The 21,812-nt window shown below is 41.1% G+C and overlaps 10 protein-coding genes across 10 annotated transcripts; 7 read left to right on the plus strand and 3 right to left on the minus strand.

The window, feature by feature from the left end:
• Positions 1-360: 360 nt before the first annotated feature.
• On the plus strand, positions 361-1,913 carry BATDEDRAFT_19045 (proteasome core particle subunit alpha 3; the record flags this gene model as incomplete). The annotated part of the gene is made up of 5 exons (XM_006677140.1): positions 361-406; positions 532-691; positions 995-1,161; positions 1,345-1,596; positions 1,695-1,913. The coding sequence occupies 5 exons, from the start codon at positions 361-363 to the stop codon at positions 1,811-1,813; spliced, it is 744 nt and encodes a 247-aa protein (XP_006677203.1). The 3' UTR covers positions 1,814-1,913.
• A 1,225-nt stretch (positions 1,914-3,138) lies between these two features.
• Positions 3,139-4,267, plus strand: BATDEDRAFT_86945 (uncharacterized protein). Its single transcript, XM_006677505.1, has 2 exons — positions 3,139-3,553; positions 3,670-4,267. Exons 1-2 carry the CDS (start codon positions 3,225-3,227, stop codon positions 4,184-4,186), a joined length of 846 nt encoding a protein of 281 aa, XP_006677568.1. The 5' UTR covers positions 3,139-3,224; the 3' UTR covers positions 4,187-4,267.
• A 772-nt stretch (positions 4,268-5,039) lies between these two features.
• BATDEDRAFT_36743 (uncharacterized protein) lies at positions 5,040-6,738 on the plus strand. The gene has a single exon (XM_006677420.1). The coding sequence runs from the start codon at positions 5,082-5,084 to the stop codon at positions 6,111-6,113; it is 1,032 nt and encodes a 343-aa protein (XP_006677483.1). The 5' UTR covers positions 5,040-5,081; the 3' UTR covers positions 6,114-6,738.
• An 843-nt stretch (positions 6,739-7,581) lies between these two features.
• On the plus strand, positions 7,582-9,322 carry BATDEDRAFT_10068 (uncharacterized protein; the record flags this gene model as incomplete). Its single annotated transcript, XM_006677078.1, has 2 exons — positions 7,582-8,106; positions 8,408-9,322. The coding sequence occupies 2 exons, from the start codon at positions 7,582-7,584 to the stop codon at positions 9,320-9,322; spliced, it is 1,440 nt and encodes a 479-aa protein (XP_006677141.1).
• A 564-nt stretch (positions 9,323-9,886) lies between these two features.
• On the minus strand, positions 9,887-12,902 carry BATDEDRAFT_23591 (uncharacterized protein; the record flags this gene model as incomplete). The annotated part of the gene is made up of 3 exons (XM_006677261.1): positions 9,887-9,987; positions 10,214-12,637; positions 12,797-12,902. 3 exons carry the CDS (start codon positions 12,900-12,902, stop codon positions 9,887-9,889), a joined length of 2,631 nt encoding a protein of 876 aa, XP_006677324.1.
• A 127-nt stretch (positions 12,903-13,029) lies between these two features.
• Positions 13,030-14,040, plus strand: BATDEDRAFT_34641 (uncharacterized protein; the record flags this gene model as incomplete). Its single annotated transcript, XM_006677372.1, has 2 exons — positions 13,030-13,162; positions 13,290-14,040. A coding segment is annotated over exon 2 (732 nt), but the record flags the coding sequence as incomplete, so codon positions are not given.
• A 1,692-nt stretch (positions 14,041-15,732) lies between these two features.
• On the plus strand, positions 15,733-16,404 carry BATDEDRAFT_36744 (uncharacterized protein). The gene has a single exon (XM_006677421.1). It carries the CDS (start codon positions 15,744-15,746, stop codon positions 16,380-16,382), a length of 639 nt encoding a protein of 212 aa, XP_006677484.1. The 5' UTR covers positions 15,733-15,743; the 3' UTR covers positions 16,383-16,404.
• A 213-nt stretch (positions 16,405-16,617) lies between these two features.
• Positions 16,618-16,833, minus strand: BATDEDRAFT_10057 (uncharacterized protein; the record flags this gene model as incomplete). Its single annotated transcript, XM_006677076.1, has 1 exon — positions 16,618-16,833. One exon carries the CDS (start codon positions 16,831-16,833, stop codon positions 16,618-16,620), a length of 216 nt encoding a protein of 71 aa, XP_006677139.1.
• Positions 16,834-17,637: 804 nt separating this feature from the next.
• BATDEDRAFT_6270 (uncharacterized protein) lies at positions 17,638-18,250 on the minus strand (the record flags this gene model as incomplete). Its single annotated transcript, XM_006677040.1, has 2 exons — positions 17,638-17,713; positions 17,796-18,250. Coding segments are annotated over 2 exons (531 nt in total), but the record flags the coding sequence as incomplete, so codon positions are not given.
• Positions 18,251-20,702: 2,452 nt separating this feature from the next.
• On the plus strand, positions 20,703-21,718 carry BATDEDRAFT_87296 (uncharacterized protein; the record flags this gene model as incomplete). Its single annotated transcript, XM_006677506.1, has 3 exons — positions 20,703-20,763; positions 20,931-21,121; positions 21,224-21,718. The coding sequence occupies 3 exons, from the start codon at positions 20,703-20,705 to the stop codon at positions 21,716-21,718; spliced, it is 747 nt and encodes a 248-aa protein (XP_006677569.1).
• Between the last annotated feature and the right edge of the window lie 94 nt (positions 21,719-21,812).

Below are 21,812 nucleotides of genomic sequence, written 5' to 3' on the forward strand. Positions count from 1 at the left end.
AGGATAACAGGGAAATACAAGAAGTGACTTTCAGACTGATGCCAGGGTAGATTACAACTATTCAAACCAAGATTCCGATGAGCGGGTTGAAATCTGAGCGATGATTTGATGTTTCGTCTTGTGAATGGAAAGTCTCGATTGAATCTAAAGAAACTCGTCTTTATGAGTTTGTTCCTAAAGCATCAATACAATCGACTGTTGAATTCAATGTCAGTGTTTGAGATTATCTTCAGCAGTGAAATCCAACCATTTCAGTCAAGATCAACCGATTGCATTCGTGCTTCAAGTCCAACATTGCAAGTGTAGAGAATTACAGTTGGAATAATAGTTGACCATCAACTTGACTTAACTTGAACTTAAATGGCGCGACGATACGACTCTCGTACAACCATCTTCTCGCCTGAAGGTAGCTGTTGTATTGCAATGTACTGTATCAAGACTGCATGCAATACTAATCCATTCCTGTCTGCATTGGGTTCTGGCATGGCCCTGGTTTATCACTTGCATTGGATCTCATATTCGTTTTAACAGGCCGACTTTTCCAGGTCGAATATGCCATGGAAGCCATCTCTCATGCTGGCACTGCTCTCGGTGTTCTTTCCACTGAGGGTATTGTTCTTGCTGCTGAGCGCAAGACCAGCAGCAAGTTGCTGGAAAACATCTCTCGAGAGAAGATTTACAGGCTGAACGAGTAAGTCTGGAGTCGTTCTGTATGACTGGCTCGTTCGACAAACTACTTGACTGTACTTGACTGCAGTTGGTTTTTGAAGCCGTAACAATCAGTATCGCATAATGCTGTTCAATCAATGCTTTATTGATTTGATATGTCCGCTTGCAACGATTGACTATGTGTCTCTCAGATCTATTATAGTGTCATTTACATATATCATTGCCCTGTAATCGGCATTACTTGGACTGAATAGATTCTATTTAGTCAATGTCACTGATCTAGCTTTTCAACTTTGACCATCTAATCAACTCTCATATTTTATAGCACTACTTGCTGTGCAGTTGCAGGTTTGAATGCAGATGCCAATACTCTGATTAGCTACTGTCGTGTTCAGGCACAAAAATACTTGTTTCGTTTCAATGAGCCAATCCCTGTTGAGCAGCTTGTTCAGAATCTGTGTGATATGAAACAAGGCTATACCCAATATGGCGGTAAGTTTGGGTTACTCTGACTGTTAAAATGGATCGAATCTAGAATACATTGAATGTATTTTAGATGGTTGTGTGAATTCAATCTAGCATATTACCAAAACTCAATTCATTATAGAATGTGTTTGGTCAAAACATTCCACTTATTAACGCTAATTGTTGATTTCGGTTTTTTATAAATACTAGGTCTTCGTCCATTTGGTGTATCACTTCTTTATGGTGGTTACGATGAGCACTTTGGCTTCCAGCTGTACCATTCCGATCCATCTGGAAACTACAGTGGATGGAAAGCCATGTGTATCGGTGCAAACTCTACAAATGCCACTAGCTTACTCAAGCAGGACTACAAAGAGGAAATGACTTTGAAAGAAGCCAAAGCACTTGCAATCAAGGTACTTGCCAAGAGCATGGACTCGACCACACTTGGAAGCGACAAGCGTAAGTGTTGAGATGGATGATCAAACAAGTGCTTGATACTTTACACATTACCTTTTAACTAACTTGATTCAATCTTGTTCAATTACTCCTTCATCCAGTTGAATTTGCCACACTTTCTCGAGGACCAAAGGGAAATATTGTGTATCATGCTTTTACTCCTCAAGAGATTGACGCATTGATTCAAGAAGAAGGCTTGCTTACAAATCCACAAACCTAAATGCTGATATTCAATTTTGGATCTAAACCGTGTTATCTGGTTATTGTTATTCAAAGTGGTTGAATAAGTTTATTTCGATAATTAAAAGTGCGTGTCTTATATTTTTGGTTGTTGGAAACAAGGTCAGAATTTACAGCTGTGTATTCATGCAAAATGGAATGCTGGATACGGGTAAAAATCATGATAAACAGTCTCATGGAATGGTAATCTACTATTGATTAAACATGGAAACAATAGTTGCATGACTGAGACGTGCAGTACTTGTTTCTTGGGCTAGAACGCAGACATATTTGCGAGTTTTAGGATACATGAGTTGGGTTGGCAGTATCAAACCTGTTGGACTTGATTTCTGGATTGCAAATTTGTCGATCATGCCATGTATGACCATGCCAAAAAGGAAGAAAAAGCATGTTTAAAAAAATGATTTCTAGTAGGAAAACAAGGAATGTGCAACCATTGGATATTTCAGTCATTTTACGTGAATACGATTGCAAAATCATTTAAACTGATCAAAAATTAAATCAATTTGTTTCGAGTATGCTCAAGCCAGTCAATCAGTGTCTGACGTTTGTCAGAAAAGGGCTTGATACTCAGCATTCATCTTGGCTGCATATAGCTAAATACAGTAGAATGTATTCGATTTTAGTAGGTAAACAGCCGCACTCAACGTCTGTTAATCAACAGGCATTTTATTTTATTTTGAAATGACAAACCAAGACTGAGTATGATTATAAACCATGTTTAGTCAACAATGCATTCGCCGTGCCAAGGAATCGATCAAGCTGCAATACAAGCTTGCTGGGTCTTGTCTTGCAGTCTAATTCTTTTAATAAAAAATTGGTTCATGGAAGCTATAGAATGATCACTACAAGCGCATTTGTAAGTAAATCCTACCAGTCGCATTGCTACCGACAGTTTAGTACTATTTGATTGATTTACTGATCGATTTCTATGAATGGTATGAATGCATCAGCTCCGTCAACAAAAAATTCGGCATACCATCACTACTAGTCAGCATTTGACTAATCAAAAAAACGAATCTGAAACCAAGTCGAATCGAATGAATTTTAGCCAGGCGCCAATCATGGACGATTCACTCGTTCGCCGAGCTGTTCTTGCAAAGAAAAAAAAGAGCGTGAGAGATATTCGTAGCGAGGACGAGTTTCCATCTGGACCGTATGGAATGATATCAGCCCCAGCTACACAAGTATGTGGTGAAGATATGCGTAATCTACTTTTCAAATTAATTGCGATTTGATTCACATGAGCATCTGAGTAGACTACTTTGCTCTGGTATATTCACCAATGAGCGATACTAATGCTTTGTTCAACTATATAATTTCATAAACAGCCAGAGCGAGTTACAGCCTTTTCTACTGCAGAGCGATACGACTGCTCAGTCCTGTTTGGAATGCTTCAAAAACATTATCAAATTCTTCCTTACATGGCAGATGATATTTATCGTGTACGACTCACTGAACCACTCTCTCAAGATACTACCCAAAAAAGCAACTATTCAAGCCAGAAGCATTCAAATATCCAAACTTCTGAAGGTATCATGGTAAATATTGCTGATCCAACACTTGCAGAAGCATTCTTTTTTTCCAGCGGTACCTTTGTGACGTGGGGTGCAACAGATGAGCAAAACGAGTTGATCTTGGCACAAGTGAGAGACTGCGAGATCAATCGATATAGCAATGTTGAAACGGAGTGGTTTGACTACTTTTATGATTTTAATCAGTTGAGTTTGTTGGATATTGCCGATGAATACATGTATAAGGGGTTTTTTAAACCTTTGGAACACCTGTGTTGATACTGATACTGGATGATTTCTGCGTTTTCAATTACAAAAACAGACATGGCAGTATGGCATCGGATATCATTATTTTAGGAAACGATCACCCACTTGAGCAAGCCAAATTAGCGTATTCTGCAGGACTGGCGCGATCTGTTAAACTTGCTTCATTGGAAATGCTGCTTGAAGGACATTTGAACAAAAACCGAGGGATTCCAGAGATTCTTCTTAAAGGCAGACGTCTTCCTGTAGGAAGAGCAGCGATTCTCCGAAACCTTGGCGAACTTTTTTCACTCCGTGCACATGTAAATCTCAACTCTGAGCTTCTTGACAATCCAGATTTTTGCTGGTCCAGCCGTCGAATGGAGGAGTATTTTGATCGAATATCCCGTAGTTTAGATGTGCGACCACGTATTGCTGTTTTTAACAAAAGACTAGACTATGCAAACGAAGTAGCCGAGGTTTTGCGCAACCATCTTCATGAGCAACACTCGCTCAAACTTGAATGGTGCATCATTATATTAATTTCAGTAGAAATTGCATTCGAATGTGTTCATTTCTTGTCACGAGCTGCATAAAAAGCAGCCAGGGTTGTATTATTTTTGAAAGACTAAACCGATATGGTTTGTTGGAGTGGAATAAATGTAGGTTTTGGACTATTAGGGTTCTATCATTTAGTGTTAAATGCAAGTGGCCGTGCAGAGTGTTTTCAACATATGCTTATACGGGTATACGGTTTGTACTCGTTGACTATCAATGGATTGTGTACATAGAACGCCATTCAAGGATCACTTTGGTAGACAGCGTTGAATAAACAGATGAAAGCGGTTGAACAAGAACGCTAATCTGTGGCGTTGATTCACACTTGAACTCGACAATAGACTGGTCTGGGTCCATCAATGGATTGTGTTTGGCAAACAGATGCTTTGTTTAGCCAATGCATGCAACGGGACATTCAATCTAAACCATGCAAATGCTACGTTGAATTGTTAGTATATGCCATATGAGTTGATTCTTATTTCAGGGTTATAGTTCAAGTTTCCAGTCAGTCATAATCATCACTTGAGCCAAACAAACTTGCAAATCTCATGCCATTTGCATTGTCAATATTGTTGTGGTTAAAGACATGGCAATGCTGATTAGAGCCACAAGCCCAGTCATCACGCCACAAGCCAACAGTTCCCTTTGTTCACATAGCCAGCAATGAACCCGGTCAATTAAAGTAAAATGCGTTTCAGCCATTCAATATGAGCAATGATCATGCCAGCATAATGTGCATTCAATCTTGTATAATGCAAATAATGTTCTCAGTCTGAAACGGGTAGTATTTGTAAATGTAGGATTAAATTAATATATAAAGACATTGCTGCTGCTCCACATTCGTCCAAACCGCAAGTAGCTCACCAGATCTTTGTTGATAACTGAACTATACATATCGATCGTTCATCAGTATACACATTTTCATTGTTTAATATGCTCCATATCCTCTTACAATCCATTATTTTTTCAGCCTGTACTTTTCATGTTGCTGCACATGGCTTTCTTGCTCATCCTGGTAATCTGAAGGATGCATTCAGCAAGCACGCAGTCCGCAACTACGATGCCATTGACAACAATATTGACTCTCTGCGTAGTCCCATCAAATCAGACTCACCCGTCTGCCGTGGTGCAGCCAAGGGACCTGTGACGGACATTCGTCTCGAGAATGGAAAGAGCTTTACCATTACGATTGCGTTCTCTATTGGTGCTCAGCACATTGGCCCATGTGGCGTCGAGATTCTCGACGAGAACCTAGAAAACGCTGTTCAAATTGCTCATGTGGATGGACCTGGCGGCTGTGCCCAGAAACCACTTTCCCAATTTGCCACCGACAAGTCTAGTCCCGCTTCCTCCCAATGTCCCAACAATATTCCCACCAAGCTTGTTACAGATGATATGTGCTTGAGCGAATGGACGTTTGTTGTTTCAAACGTTGAAAAGATCAAGTGCACCAATTGTGTAATGCGATGGACTTGGTCTGGTCAACACATTTCTGTTACCAACCCAGAGAAATACGAGACCTGTGCTGATGTGCGAATCTCTTCCAGTGGTGCTCCCAGCACTGATACTCCCGATCCTGCAGCTACTACTACTGATCCCGTAGTTACTACTATCGATTCCACAACCACTACTACATCTTCTACTGTCTCATCTGCTCCTCGCAAAACTTTGTCTCCCAAGAAACGCCCTACCAAAAAGACCAAATCTTCCACACAACTTCCCACCAAAAACACTTCTGCTCCTGCTGAGACGAGTAATCCTCAGCCTTCTGGCCTTACAGCTGGTGTGGCGGAATGCAACAAGATGTCTGACAAGTGCAGCTTCCAGATGGCTTGTACGGCCGATAAACAGGGTTTCTTTGCTTGCTTTGCCAAGGAATCAAATCGTGCTCCTATACGCATGGACTGTGCCCCTGGCACTACTTGCAAGCAGAATGGACAGTTTATCAGTTGCCAGCCAGCTTAAACTGGAATTAATTGCACTCTCTTTTACTACCCAAAATTTGTCCGTAAAATAAAAAAAATATTAATGCAACACTCGGATAAAGAGGATATATTTTGGTTGTAGAAACTCCGCCTGCGTTTTGGAATCGTTTTGATAGCATCAAGCAGACCGCTGTTGCTGCAAATGGTAGCGCAGATCAGATCGTTTGGCAAATTGGCCGTGTCAACACGCCAGATTGTTGCCGCAGTACAAGAGATACAAACAATAGATGCTCCAGCCATTCAAATCAGCAGGCAAATACGCCAATGGTTGCCAGCATTCATGCACTGTCACCAGTCATGATGTGGTTGTTTATATTGCCATCACAATGGTCCTTTGACAGCAACAACCTATCTTGCAGTGATTATCTTGAAAATGTACAATGTTCAAGTATTCGTTGTGCTTTCCTACTAGGCATCGACTGCTTCAATAGACATTCCCAATTTAATCAACACGCCATCCACTGTGATGCACAACCAAACTATGATTTCAAAACCATTCTTCGTTTTGGCATAACCATGCATTGTATGATCACCAAATTCGTCCATTGAAATCCAGAGATTGAATTTGACCGCTTTAGTGTTCTCAATAAAACCAAAAACTCGATATATTCGCGCTTTAGTTCAAGACAACAATGATCGCATCGTTTAGGAATGCAGCTGTTGCTTTTATGCTGATCGTCCAATATCACAATGCTTGGTTGGTAGGGATTGGAGGAGTAAAGGGTGTGAGATTTATTGGAACTGTGGTGTGAATACTGGCTTGAACATTCAGTTATTTCCTATACAGAGCAAGAACAGGATAAAGACCAAGAGACCAATACTGTCTAGTGAATTTGACGAGCCATTTCTTACAAAACTGACTAGTTATTATACATTTTGACACCCCTGTGTTTCATTTTACATAATACGGTGTAATTCTGACGATCCCACCCTATCCATAAGCAAACAAGCAATCTATGGCAAAAGCTCTATCCAATAATTGCATTGGATATTATGCTTGCAGAAATACTCATGGCATATAATTTTCAACAGTAATAAAAAAATATTAATGGGCCAGTACGTATTCTATGACCAGTTCCATCGCCCTCATTGACACCGCCCGCACCCTAACCTCCCTGGACACCGTTACGTTGAAAATTACAAAATTTCAAGCTATTTATACAATCGAGCATTGCTCTTTTCTTTGCACACTTGGCAATACCATTTATTTTTATTCAAAGCTCTGTGCTTTCTTAGTTTCTGATTTCATTAAAGTCGATCTCGACATTTTTAGTAAGTTATTGTTGTTTGGGTTTCTTTGAATGACTCGGTGATCTTTTCAGCCACTGTCAGTGAACCAAAACTAACTATTTATTTCGGTTGCTTTTAACTTTTCGTTTTGATATTCCGACCGTTTTTACTTATCCAGACACATCATGTTTTCTCTTGCTCGCTCTCATACCGCCATCATGGCTGCCCGCAACACAGTCAAAGCATCGTCAATTTTGTCGTTGGCTACAGCATCTATTGCTGCCCGTCGCTCATTTACGCAGTACCTTCCTTCTGATCACTTGAAAGATCCTACATGTCCTCAGTTTATGGTCGGCAAGGAAAACGGTTTCTTGCCTCGCCAAGATCCTTTGGTTGAACTGCCTTCTGAGTTCAAAGAGCTCGAAAGCCTTCTTCAGCGTATGCCTCTTACCACTGCCAAGGGCGAAGTGGGTTTGCTTGCCAAGGGCGAGTTTGGCAAAGCAGTTGCCGCTGAACTACCTGAATACAATGTCGACCATATTACCGACTCTCAAGTTCTTAATGCTTTGTATCGTGACTATTGCTTTGCCACTTCAGCATATCTGCTTGAGCCCTGTGACATTTACTTTCGTGAGAAGAAAGACTATGGTCTTGGTCGTGATGTACTTCCTCGCAACATTGCCGTACCACTGGCCAAGGTTTCAGAGAAACTTGGTGCAAAACCGTTTTTAGAGTACACTCAGGTACAGTTGAATGCTTGTGAATAGTTTCAAATCAAGTGGTTTGGTATTAGAGGCGTTGTTGGGTCACTGCATTCCTTTGCACATGATCTTAACCTCCGCTCTGACTTGCAGGGTTGTTTCTTCGGTTCATGTGTTTTTGAGTTGGTGATTTGACTTTGGTATTCCACTCGTAGCACCAACATTCCAGTCCATGTGCTAATTGCTTGGAAACCAACGTGCTTTGCTTGTGCAAGCTATTCTCAACCTTTTACTTTCATCAGTACCATGCTTTGCTAAACACTATGCATGGTCTAAACTTTAGGGCTATGGACTGTACAACTTTACTCGCCTGGACAAGACTAAACCCATTGTCTATGGTAACGTTCGTCCCATTCGCTATTTCGCTGGTATGCCATCCGAGACTGGATTTATTCTTGTCCATGTAGCCATGGCTGCCAACTCTTCCAAACAGGTTACGCACGTTCTTGGTGCTTTAGATGCGGTCAAGGCCAATGATCGAACCCAGTTTGATCTTGAGCTGCACGGCATTCTTTCCGCCATGCAGAGTGTCAATGCTGCCATGGAAAACATGTGGACCGTCTCGGCTCCCAAAGACTACATGAAATATCGTACTTTTATCATGGGAACCAAGAACCAGCCCATGTTCCCCAAGGGTGTTGTCTATGAAGGTGTTTCCCCTGAACCTACCTTTTATCGTGGCGAAACCGGTGCCAACGACTCCATTATCCCCACCGCTGACAACTTTTTGGAGCTGACAGGATCTATGCCAGATAACCCTCTCACCGAAATTCTTCGTGATTTCCGTAGCTACCGTCCTGCCAACCATACCGATTTCCTTACATGGCTTGAAAAGGAAGCCAAAACTCTTGGCGTGCGCGCATACTCTGTTCAGAACAGCACCAGCGCTGTTCGCTATTTGGCTATTCTTGATCAAATTCGCGAATACCGTGCTCGTCACTGGAACTTTACCAAGGAGTATATCATCAAGTGGACCGATCATCCTGTTGCTACGGGTGGTTCTCCTATTACCACGTGGCTTCCTAATCAGCTCGAGTCTGTTTTGCGTGCCATTGAGGAAATCTCAAAATCCATTCATCCCGCTCAGCTTTCTGAGGAAGACAAGAAACTGTCCAAAGAACTGCTTGATCGTGCAGAAGTTCAACGCCGTATTCTAACCCGTGAAGTCGATGCACTGCGTAAACGTTTTGGACAGTAAATCTAGAGTCACTAATGTGGTTTAGTTTTCACATTTGAAACATTGTTTTTATGGGCATTATAATCGCATTTACTTCATCCTTCGTATAGGTTTTTTGACTTTATTTTCTGCATTTTTATTTATCTTATGTGGATCTCGAAAGCATAAATAAATGATGGGTTCAGTATAAATGACTACTTTTTCAACCCATGACTTTGATAACAATGAACAGTAGAATTGTAAACTTGGACTCGATTTCTAACGAATTCCAAATGATTGTACCATGCGCAATGCTATTGTCAAACGAATCAATGAGAAACTGGTTGAAACAGATATAATGAAATGACTGCAATGAATCGAGTGGTGTATAGCATGACGTGTGCAGAGGGTTGGAATTACCATAGCCTATACAAGTGTGATGTAGATTGTCAACCTTTTATTTCCGTCCAATAACGGCACCTGACATCAGATGAACGTTTCTGTGTGGTAAAAACAACTAAAAACATGGTGGATCATAGCAGTATTTGTGATACTCGTACAGTACATTGAGTCAAAATACTCGTGCATGTCAAAACTCTCCAAACATCAACGTGGTAACAATGGGATACAGAGAGGATATATTTTGGTTGTAGAAACTCCGCCTGTGTTTTGGAATCGTTTTGATAGCATCAAGCAGACCGCTGTTGCTGAAAATGGTAGCGCAGATCAGATCGTTTGGCAAATTGGCCGTGTCAACACGCCAGATTGTTGCCGCAGTACAAGAGATACAAACAATAGATGCTCCAGCCATTCAAGTCAGCAGGCAAATACGCCAATGGTTGCCAACATTCATGCACTGTCACCAGTCATGTTCCTAGTCGTAATAGGGTAAACCACTACATTCATTTTACCTATTCGTTGGTTTGAGCCTACCCTGAACAGCAGATAAGCTATCAATCGCTAGTTGTCTTGAAGAAGCAATCGGTTTAGGCTTGTTCATGATATTTAAACATCTTTTACATAGCGCAATAGTTTCTGGATCCTTTCTACACACCTCGATCCATTCTTCCAACGTTCCGCCCAGCGCGTTGCCATGTAAATCCCATAACTGATGTATACACTTTTCAATCTCAACGGTTCGATAACCAAGAGCCTTTGCGCATATCCACAATCGACACGCATCTAGCGCTTTGCCTTGAAAGCTATACGCAGTAGCAAGCTGTTCAAATGCCTCCAGAAACGGCAGAATACGCATTTCAATCATTTCATTAAATATAGTTTCAGCCTGTATTGTGTTCTTTGCTGCGCAACAGGCTTTTAACTCGAGACGAAGCAACTGTATGGGTCGATGCGAAGTGGATAGTCGTGCCATTTCAATAATACTCAAACATGCTTCGTAGTCTCCCAAGGCATATTTGGATTGAGCCAAGGGAATCAGTATAAACCAAGATGCTTCTCTGATACGAACGTGCATATCTTTCAGCAATGCTTGCGCTTCTGCGTAGAGGTTGTGCCGAAGAAATGCTACAAGCATCTGATGATAGTGCTGTTCACTTAGATCAGGATACCTGGGCTGTTCAAAAGTTGTCGTGGAATTTGAATCATGGAAATGCGGCATAGTTGAAGTGGTAGAATCCTCATCCCATTCTATATCATTTAAAACGCCGTCATCAGATCTAGACATTTTAGAAATGTTGGGTGTTGCAATACCCAAAGAGATGTCAGAAGTCTTGTTTTCTTTGATGATTAAAGGTGTAGATATTTTTTCTTGAAAACGGTTAGACCCCGGAGCAGATTTTTGCAACAAAAGATGACTAAATGCACGAGTCAACTGTGCATCGTCATGTTTGTCGCCATGGGTAGAAGTTTTTGCCGCGACAGACATCAACTGTGTGTCTGTGAATTGATAAAATGCTTTTGGGAGCGGGTGATAAGATGAGGCACTGGATTTGGAAATAAAATCCTGCCAAATGTTTTCAATAATAGTTATTTCATTACGAGAGAGTTCTAGTAAGATCTTGATAACCCGTCCGTTTGGAAATGCACCATCAGCAAGAGCACGTTTGTAAAATTGAAAGGCATTTGAGATTTCACGACGTTGATAGTAATAGCAAAGAAACATATGCATCACATCTGCTCGAGGTCGATATCCTAGCCCGCCCAGTTCTCGACTTTTAACCATGAGATCATAAATATAGAGTGCGTTTTCAATCTGATGTACTTTTAGGAATGCATGTATGAGAATACTCGTACATTTAAAGTTGTTGCGATCTGTGGAAAAACGAATAAGCTCTTCTGTCGAATGCAATTGGTCGGATAAAGTGTCGCTCAAAATCAGACATGCCTGAATGACAGACCTGGAGTCAGTACTAGGAACAAAGTCACCTTTGAGTCGAATGGTATCAAAATACTTGAAGGCAGAAGTGATGTCGCCAACAGACATCAGTCCAAACACAACATTGAATAAAAACTTGTCATGCGGCTTGAATTCTGGGTCTTGCAAAAGCAAATCTACTTGAACAAGAATATCCTGGAAATGATTAATGGAGATTTGAAACATTTTTCGGATCCACAATGACCAGACATCAACAAATACGTTTTGGTGCACCGTTGGGATCCAAGTCATCCACAGTCGTGCAAGCTCATAGTTTTTACTCTCCAAATGCCCGACAAAAACATGAATAAACACTATATCTTGAAGCTTGACATTACTATCCACGCATTGACGAACGAGTAGATCTGCAGAAATAGAATCTCCCGAACGTGCAAGAAAAAGCGCAGTGGTAGACAGTATATTTGGATCTTGACTTGGTCCAGCGTTGTCAAGAATTTTACGGGCACCAGCTAAATCTTTAACAGTTATATGGCGTAGTACAAGATCCATGATTTTTTTACTGAATAAAGGTTCACTGCCAATCGAAAGTCCAATGCTTTGTACTGCGGCTATAATGCGTTCATCTTGAGAATCTTTGCCAATTAAAGTGAGCACATTAAGGTCACGCTGTGTTAGCTGGATATTGCATAGATGGGAGTACTGGGTGTATAGCAATTTCAACATATCTAAATACTGAAGAGTTATAAAAAGATCTTTGGTATGCATAGATCTGATGTTTAAAAAGAGGGTTGTAAGGTAGTACTGAGGTATAGGGATGCCATTTGAAGCCAAGAGTTTAATAGCCTGAAGCATTCGAGAAGTAGCAATGGGTATAGAAGGATGCTTTGAAATAGTTACAAGCAATTGATTAATATGTTTTTTAGATAGTGATGGTAGATCTGCCTTGCAAAATATTTTCCATGACAAAGTTGATTGTTCAGATGGGTTGTGATAGGGACTTGAATTCGATGAGTTGTGATTAGCTGAATTTGATAATGAACAGTTTGGATTGTAGACTGCTGATACAGCCTGATTTGGTTTATTTAGTGAATGCCAATGACTGTGGGATAATGTTATACAAGTATGGATTGCAGACGATGAGTAAGTTGAACTTGAGAGTAGAGCAAGGTTTGAAGGTTTACTTGAAGTAGCAATGCAACACACAGTGTGGATATGAAGATGAGATTCAAGTCTGAATGCAATGGTTTTTGGAACATAGTATTGATGAAGTAGCCATGAAGATTTCATAAAATTGCTGATCAATTGGGATTCTATCGAGTATTATTAATGAGGAAAACGGTCGCGATAAAAACTAAATGTTTTAATTCAATGTTGGAATAGGAATCTACTTTACCAAGAATCTAGTATTGTATATCGAGTGTTCAAGAATCAAGTGTTCAAGAATCATAAAATAACTTTTGTTTTTGCAAGACAATAGTTTCAACTTGCATTTCCACTTTGTGTTCATAATTTCCGCCACTTGGCATCTTAAACGACAAGTGAACCAAGTGAGCAGTTGCTACTATTTTATCAGAGCAGATTGAACTGTGGCATTGCCGTCTACTTTGAAAGTGTCTGTCATTCACATTACTTTCCATCTCTACTGACAATCGCTTTTTATTCACTTGAAACTAGCTGGTCGCCTGAGTGAATATGGCAAGTACTGTTTCTAAAGGGATCGCTTCATCTCAGGACTCTGCCGTCATAGACAGTGTGCATGACAGTCACTCTGAGCTGCAGAATAATACAGTCCAAGAACAGTCAGAAACTGCTGCTACGTCTTTCGCCACCATTTCATCCGCTGCCAGTGATTTGCTACCGAGCTCTCGTCAAGCTACCATGACTCCAGCCACTGCGAGGATAAAGCCTGCTATTGCTTCTATAAATACTGATTTGACTAGACGACCGTCTAGTCAAGAAGGCATCATGGCTGATAGGGTTCTGTCGATCCCAACTGCTGGCCGTGTAACTTCATTCATCACTCCCGACACATCACCAGGAACCTCATCTGGCGCTATTCTTCCTGGCAGCAGCCATGTCGCTAACACCAATCCTATTTCAAGCTCAGCTGCGTCTCTGCTCTCGATCAACTATACAGCCAATGTCAGTGATATGCTTATGACGACTCAGGATATTCTCAACCATCATCACTATTCCGACAGTGAGCGCACACACAGACTGGAAAGCATGTATATTCGGGCAGCTTCCAATGGCGATATTGGAAGATTACATGAGTGTCTGTATTCAGAGGCTGCCGATTGGATAGACTTGGATGCTGCCGAGGAAGAAGGCACCACTGCTCTCATCTCTGCTGCTTGCTTTGGTCATGTTGAGGTGATTCGTATGCTATTGGACGCAGGTGCTGGCATCGATTGTTGCGATAAAAGTATGTTTTGATATAGCCAATATGCTTGTTGTAGTGCTGATCGTATATCCAGTCATCATGTATATTGACTGATTTTGGAACCCATATTACAGATGGTTGGACCCCACTAATGTGGGCCTGTGCAAATGGCTACCAAGCAGCAGCCAAAGTGCTGATTGAGGCTGGTGCTAACAAGCAAGCCAAGTCTAACAGAGGTCGCAGTATCGTCGATCTGTCAACTAAAAACGGCAATAGTGAGATTGTACGCATCCTGGATCCTGGACTGGCAGACAACAGAGAACGCAAAGCCGCTCGAGTTGCTGCTCGTGCATTGGCAAAAGCTGCTAAACTGGCTGGTACTGCATGTGCAAATGACCAGACTGCATCTCAGGGCAGCAGTGCAGATGAAAATACTGAAAGCGATGATGACTTGCCAGATCCTGATCAACTGAGTCTCGACAGCAGCGACGATGATTTTGATTTCATGGTAAGAGTTTGACTCGTCACGCATCGACAATAATTAGTTTATTTTTAGTCAGTGATGCTTGCTTGTCTGTGCCATACTAAATTCGCTGTATTAGCCTTTAGAAACCACATTTCAATGGGACAGCTGCAGACCAGATCAAATGTTTGTTTTTGAGGAAGCAAACATTGATCATGTTGTCGATGTGATTGTTCGTCGCATTCGTCCAGGAAGAGGACCCGATTATGTTCCTGTTGGCGCCAACACCATCTTTCTCTGTGCGCGCTATGCCCACTATTGGAACTCGGATAGCATGCTATGCACATTTTTGAATCAATCCATTGAAAGAATCGTGTCTGCTCTTCAGGTAAACCTATACCATCAATGTGCAAGATGTCCGCAACAATAATCTACTTTTCAAGCCATACTGATCTTGTATTTGAATGTGTTGATGTTCGTTCATGATTTATAGGCATGTCCCGATGATATCCATTTCTGCGCATATTGGCTTTCCAATGCCATGCAACTCTTGGTATATATGAAGCGAGATACTGGCCTCTTGGTATCTACTTTTGATTCGCAGTGTCGTTTGAGTGAACTGATTCAAGAGATTTACCAGCAACTTGTCGCATCCATTGAGCGTAGCATTGGGTCTCTTATCGACCCAGCCATCATAGACTATCGGAAAATGCATGCCACATCTCGTGTCCGATACGAACCAGTCTTTTTTGGTATTGGAAAACGCAAGTCTTTACTAAAACTCAATCAGGAATATTCTCCACCACGAAGTCCAAGATCAGCCCGATCGACACGCTCTCATTCTTCAATCCCCCAGTATGAAGTAACCCCTGCTAGTATCAACTCTATCCTCGGTTCAACACTAAATGTATTAAAATCATGCAAAGTTCATGAGCAAGTCGTTCATCAGCTATTCCATCAACTCCTTTACTTTCTTAATGCCGAAGTATTCAATCGTGTCTTGACCACTAATGAATTGTGCTCACGTGCAAGAGCACAGCAAATCCAGCTTAATATTGCAGCGATTCAAGACTGGGTGCGAGAGCATGCTGCTGCCCTTCCACAAATCACTGGTCCTGCAGCATCATTTGGTCGTGGTGGTGCATTGGTCCAACATCTCCGTCCCTCAATGCAGCTTACCCAATTCCTGCAAGTCGCTTCGACATGTGGAGCAGATCTGGGTGGTTTTTTGGAACTCATTGGATCAATGAATATCCTCACCACTGCCCAACTCCATAAAGTGATGGAGAATTACAGATACGAGGTTGGAGAAGCATCCTTTCCACCTGATGTGGAGGCATATGTACAAAAACTGATAGATGAGCTGGCTGTTGAGAAAAAGAGAGGTGTCGAGGCTTTGGCACAAATGAAGCGTAGCGGACACCGATCTGAAGAGCAGAGTATGGATACCCCATCTGTAGCTACAGAAAACAATTTGGATTCTATTGTTGATGCCCAACTTGATATGACTAGAACCAAATCCGACGCGAAGTCAGAAGGAACGGCTATGTTTGATACAAAGATGATGGATGAGCCGGAACAAGTGCACAATGTCGACATGGATGAGGTCAACGATGCTTTGAATCCCTTGATCGACACACGGTTTATACTTCCCTTTAGTGTTCCTACACCAGGTCGGGATGATCTCTTGTGGAGCTCAATTCCTTCTATCCCACCTCAAGTCATGGGAATGATGGACGATACATCATCTCTGGAAGTTCGAGAAAAGACCGCGGAAAATCAAACCGTCTCTGTATCTAGGGAGAGTGTGATGGGTGGTTTGTATCGGCCTACTTCACTTGCTTCATTTAGACCACTTGCTATTACTGCTTCAAACTATTTGACTCCCATTTTCAACAGTGTGAGGTTTTCAACATCATAAATAAACAACCTCATTTCTTTCGTACACAGCAGGTTGCACAACACCCACATTCAACAGTCGATATTGATTATCAATTAAACAAGATGGACAAAAACTCATTGAATCTCGCTTGAATAGCCAACAATTAAAATGAACTCATTCATTGAAAAAGATGTATTGGATTGTTGCACAATGGATCAAGCCATTCACGGCCTATGCAAATGTATTATAAAGATGGCATTGCCTTGGTACTGAATTAGATATTGAATCCCATGGACCGCATACAGTCTTGATGTGCCTTGATCAAATCAGTGCACTGTTCTTCACCATTGAGAATAACGCATTCATCTCTGATTTGGCGAGTGTCTGGACAGGCACAGCATGGCTTACATTTGGGTTCTTGTTTTAAACTGGGTAAGCTGGGTTGCGTCGTTTCTGGAAAGGACTGAGTAGAGGATGTAGTGTTACCCATAGTTGTTGCTGAAAATGATCCAATGTTGATTGAATTGACGTCAGAATTTGCCATTTGGAAAATACTCGTTTAATCCAATCAAATTGTTGTCACAGTTGTGGTGACGCAGAATGAACTACTAAACAACTCGGTTTTCCTTGATTTCCAGTCAATCTTGCAAGCCTTTTCCTTGTTGCGATCCGTATGTCTTTGAAGCCTTGCAAAATATAAAACATGCTCAAATCCTCATGTTATTCTAGATAGCATTCCATTCCACAAAACAACCGACTCGTTAAACATGATCGGTCAACCATTCAACACATGTCGCGAGGATTGCATCTGCTCCATATTGTTCATTCTTGAACCCTGCAGAACATCATTTGAATATAATAATGGTTTCGTATGTCGAGTAATCCCAAACACCAAAAGATTGAGAATAAAGTCAATATGCAGTAGAAAAACAACACACATTTAACCATTGTTTATTCTGGAGCAAAATAGTCAATTCAAGATCAATACAGAAAAGTGGTCCATTTTACGTGAATATGGCGGTGAATACACATATTGATGCTTTTGATGCAATGAATACATCATTGTAAAATGAAATCAGGCTTTAATGGTTGATATCAGGTAAAACAATTTGCTCAGTTCCCGCTCGATAATAAATTTCCTTTGTTCATAGCCATGTCATGTCTTGTTCAGTTCACTCCAAAGTATCTAAACATAACCTTGCGGTATCTACACATTTCAAACAAATCCAGTAATTATTAAAACTAGACCACACGAGTCATGAAAAATAAAAGAGTTGCAAACGTACCCTTCGTGAATTGAGCCAGGATCAGATTGATAAAGTGTCATGAGAACGCCAGTTGAAAGGCAGAAATACAAAGCTTCGCCATTTCTGTCAATCCATTCACGAGTTAAAATCACTCAGTTGCACCCAAAAACCCCTGTTTGAACAGTACTAAAAATACAAAACCTACTTGATATACCGAGCGTATCCTTGTTTTGCCAAAGAATTGTAAAACGATTCTATAGCACGAGGAAGACAATACAAGGCTAGTTCCAGTCTTCTTCCAGGTACTTCAATCAATACCATAGATCCAGCAACCATCCCATTGACATAGTACATCCACGGCAAATCTCTTCCTTTCAACCAACGAAACAAACAAGGAAGTGTCCATGCAGCTGTCACATAACAAGTTAAAAACACTGTTGATCTCAAGATTGAAAATCCAAGATGAAACAAGGATCGTAATGGGCTATTGAGCACACGCTTTCCTCGAAAAATTAACATCATGATGAGATTCAAAGGAGCATATAGAGACATGGCACGAAACCATTCACCCTTGAAGGACCATAGCACACTATACCAGCAATTAGTGCTGGCAGGATGCTGCAAGGCACAGGCAAGAAACTCGTGTGGCGTTTGAGTAATAAAGTCTTTGAATTTTTCAAAAGACTCTACAGAAACTCCTACAGGAACCGTTTCTGCAAACGGAGTGCCTGGTGGTGCATCTAAAAACTTTGTGCTTTCCATATGAGTACAGGAACGAACAATATCTCCAAGCAATGCTATGTATTCACGAGGCCGTTTAGGCTGGAGCGATCGAATACCACCATGTGTAAGCAGAAACGAAAAGTACGAGTTCTATATAAAATTTATAAAATTGAAAATATGTCCAGCATTAGATTTTGGCAATGGTTCAATGTTTGGAGTCTCTTGATTCAATGTCATTTTGAGTCGACTGAGTTTTTTAAAGCATCACAACTTACTGCCAATGTTTCCGGTTCAGTTACATACGCGTTCAAGATCTGACTGGACGACAACATCATGACCAATACAGCGCTTGCTTGACGAATAAGTTTTCGTAGTGGATGATGTGTGTGATGTTTATCGTCCACATCATTGAGAATGAGCTCTTCGGCCCGAGTGTTTAGAGCTTGTATATGCAGACTATGCTGATCAGAGCGATGATGCTTGTGATTTAAAGCATGCTGGGTTTGATTTGAAGTTGCCTTGTCTGATAATGGACTTTGTACCAAATCCATATTACGATCACTGCCAAGTGAACCCATACAGTCGTTCTTTTTGGGCATGTGAGTAGGTTCATGTAAGGTTTTGATTTGATTTACTCCGACCTTTTTGGAATCTATTGATGAAGAAAGCTCGTTAAAATCAACATCTGTAGTGCTACTTCCTATCCAACTTCCATCACCAAGTTGAAATTGAGCCACATCGGCAGATTGAGGCACTTGAATTTGTAGCTGCTCATATTCTGAATCTGCATGACACTCTGCTGTGCAAGATTTGGACGGCACGATTGTATTTGGATTATGGTATCCAAGTTTTGCACTCCACCGAGCGAGATAGGCTCGCCAGATCCATCTTGACAAGAAATGAGTAGTACGAGTGGACAAGTAGAGAGCAATCATGACTCTACGTGACTTGTTACTATCCAAAAGAAGACTGAATCCTGCCAATGTTCCAGCCATGAATGAATTAAGCTTGTCGTTGCTGCCACAGAATGCTCGAAACGTGCAAAGAAACCCTTTATATGATGAGATGAAGACAGACATGAAGAGTGCAAACGAGATTGTATCTTGCCCACCGATCCGTAGTAAAATTCGTGGCCTGTAATCAGTAGATTTAAAAAAACAGATAATGAGCAATACTGTTGGATATGAAACACTATTTCTGATTGCAGGGCAGCATTTACAAACAATATTGGCGACTCAAGATCCCAGTGACAGATTGGCACATTAGAGATATTTCATGTGCGCAAAAACTTACTTTGAAAAGGCTTTGCCGGTTAATAAAGCAGGGAAAAACCCAAGAGCATACTTGAGGCCATAAGTGACCACGAATGCACGAACGAACGCTCGGACAGTATTAGCGGTACATGTGCCATGGTGTTTGCAAATTAGACTCTTTCTATGGCCTTTTGATTCGAGTCGATGGAGATTATCACTACAAGATAAACAGTTGAACAACGCATCAGTCTTGAATGAGTGCAGGATATCAATGGAGATTTGCATCGAGCATTTCACACATTGGAAGATTAGAACCAACGAATAGCCAACACTACTTACGCACTCAGTTGGCGCAGACGATGCTGTAAGACGGTAAAGGAAGAAACCAGCTTTTCAGTTTCTTGATCTGTTAGAGCCTGCGACAGCACCTGTGCGATACTTTCGACGAAATTCTCCCATAAGCCTAAACTACTTTCCATTGATGTCATGGCTTGGTAAGAATTGTAGATGCTTTCTAGAGCACCTTAAACTAGCTAGTAAAACAGATCTGGAATGAGTGTTGAATAGAAACTAGCAATGTTTATAAATAGAAAACCTTGACAAGTGCTTATTAGTAGGATATCAAGAGCACTGGATAACACCGTTTTTAAGAATAAAACAAGGCTGGTAACTCCAATGCACACGATCAGATCAAGCCATTCGTCCCTAGTCTTTCATGCCAAGACTCAATCCACTCATGACTGTGGATTCCTAAAAACTGGATTCAATGTAAATCTCATACCATCTTGTTGGCTATAGTCTATTATTATCTAAATAGCATCTGGTTGGGATTACCAACAGCATTATATCTTGTCAACTGTCAAGATATAATACTGTTGAATAGGAAGATATGCACACTGGATGGCTTGATTTGAAGATGATCAATCCAGCAATAGAGTAAAGCATACGATTGAGATGCTGTTACAATCCAGATACCAACATTGATATTTCAATGGATTGGCAGCTACAGTAGAATGATTTTGCTTGTTGATTCAACTTGATTTATTGAAATCTATTCATCTTGCCAATTCACTCGACATTCCAAAGGGTTGAATCATCTAATGAAGACATTGTTGATATGTCCGTCATGTTCCAAAATGACGCTTCTGTTGCTACTACTGTTTTCAATGCTGTCAACACTGCTTGGTGTGGATGCAAGTAAGTTTGACCAACCTTTTAGCAACTCCTTCGAGTCTATATACTTTTATAAGCATATCTCTGCATATGGTATTCGTGACAAACTGATGAACCCATTCCTGCCAGAAATCTTCAAGTGGACTATCGATATTAATGATCTTTTACTCTTGTGCTGGAATAAACAACAGAAATTGTATGGTGGCAGCCAGACGACACGTCACCTTATCTACTCCGATGTTATGGGTTTCGCATACCAGCACCAGTCTGTGTGGACAATAACTTTGCTCTGAACCATATCAAGGCAGGCGAGCCATTGACACTAACAGTTTCCCGTGATGATAGAGCTACACCAGCTAGCATCACAGTTTTATTAAAAGAGGTAGTTTGTAATACTTGTCAACGCATCGCATAATTTTGTAAATCAGCACTAATAGTAAACCATTGATGGATAACACCAACGTGTTGATGCAATGGGAAATAGTATCAGGGAAGCAAAGTGTTTGAATACCCTAATCTTCCTCTCCATCTGGATGCATCTCGTCCATCTTTTGCAGTGGCAGTATTCACTCCTGCATCATCAATCTCTCCAGGCGGCTACCACATTATTATCAAAAGCATGACTCTTCCCTTGAATATCTGGATCGACTCACCAAGTGCGAATTGGACACTCTCGGCACCAACTTTGAAGCAACTCGAAGAAACACGACAAAAGGAAGCTGCACAGGGACAGATCGGGAGTACAGTTACTGCAGGAGATCAAGTCAAACAAGCAGCAACAAGCTTACCTGGAATAGCTGTTGTCTCGGTCGTCCTGATTGGTGCAATAAGTGCATTAGTATGGACTTTTCTTGGACAAATCAAGAACTTAATCCGCAAATGGACATTGAATGATAGCGGTAAGGCTGGCCAGTATGAACGGTTTAGAACCGATGAGGACGACGATATTATTGAAATGAACACTACATCGGAAGCATAATTCATTACTGGTTTATTGTGATCAAGCTTGAGATTTTATTTATTCAATCATGAACATTTCAAGATCAGATGCATTCTGATGTACTGAAGCATGC

The sequence above is a fragment of the Batrachochytrium dendrobatidis genome, assembly GCF_000203795.2.
Source record: "Batrachochytrium dendrobatidis JAM81 unplaced genomic scaffold BATDEscaffold_3, whole genome shotgun sequence".
In the NCBI taxonomy this organism is placed as follows: domain Eukaryota; kingdom Fungi; phylum Chytridiomycota; class Chytridiomycetes; order Rhizophydiales; genus Batrachochytrium; species Batrachochytrium dendrobatidis.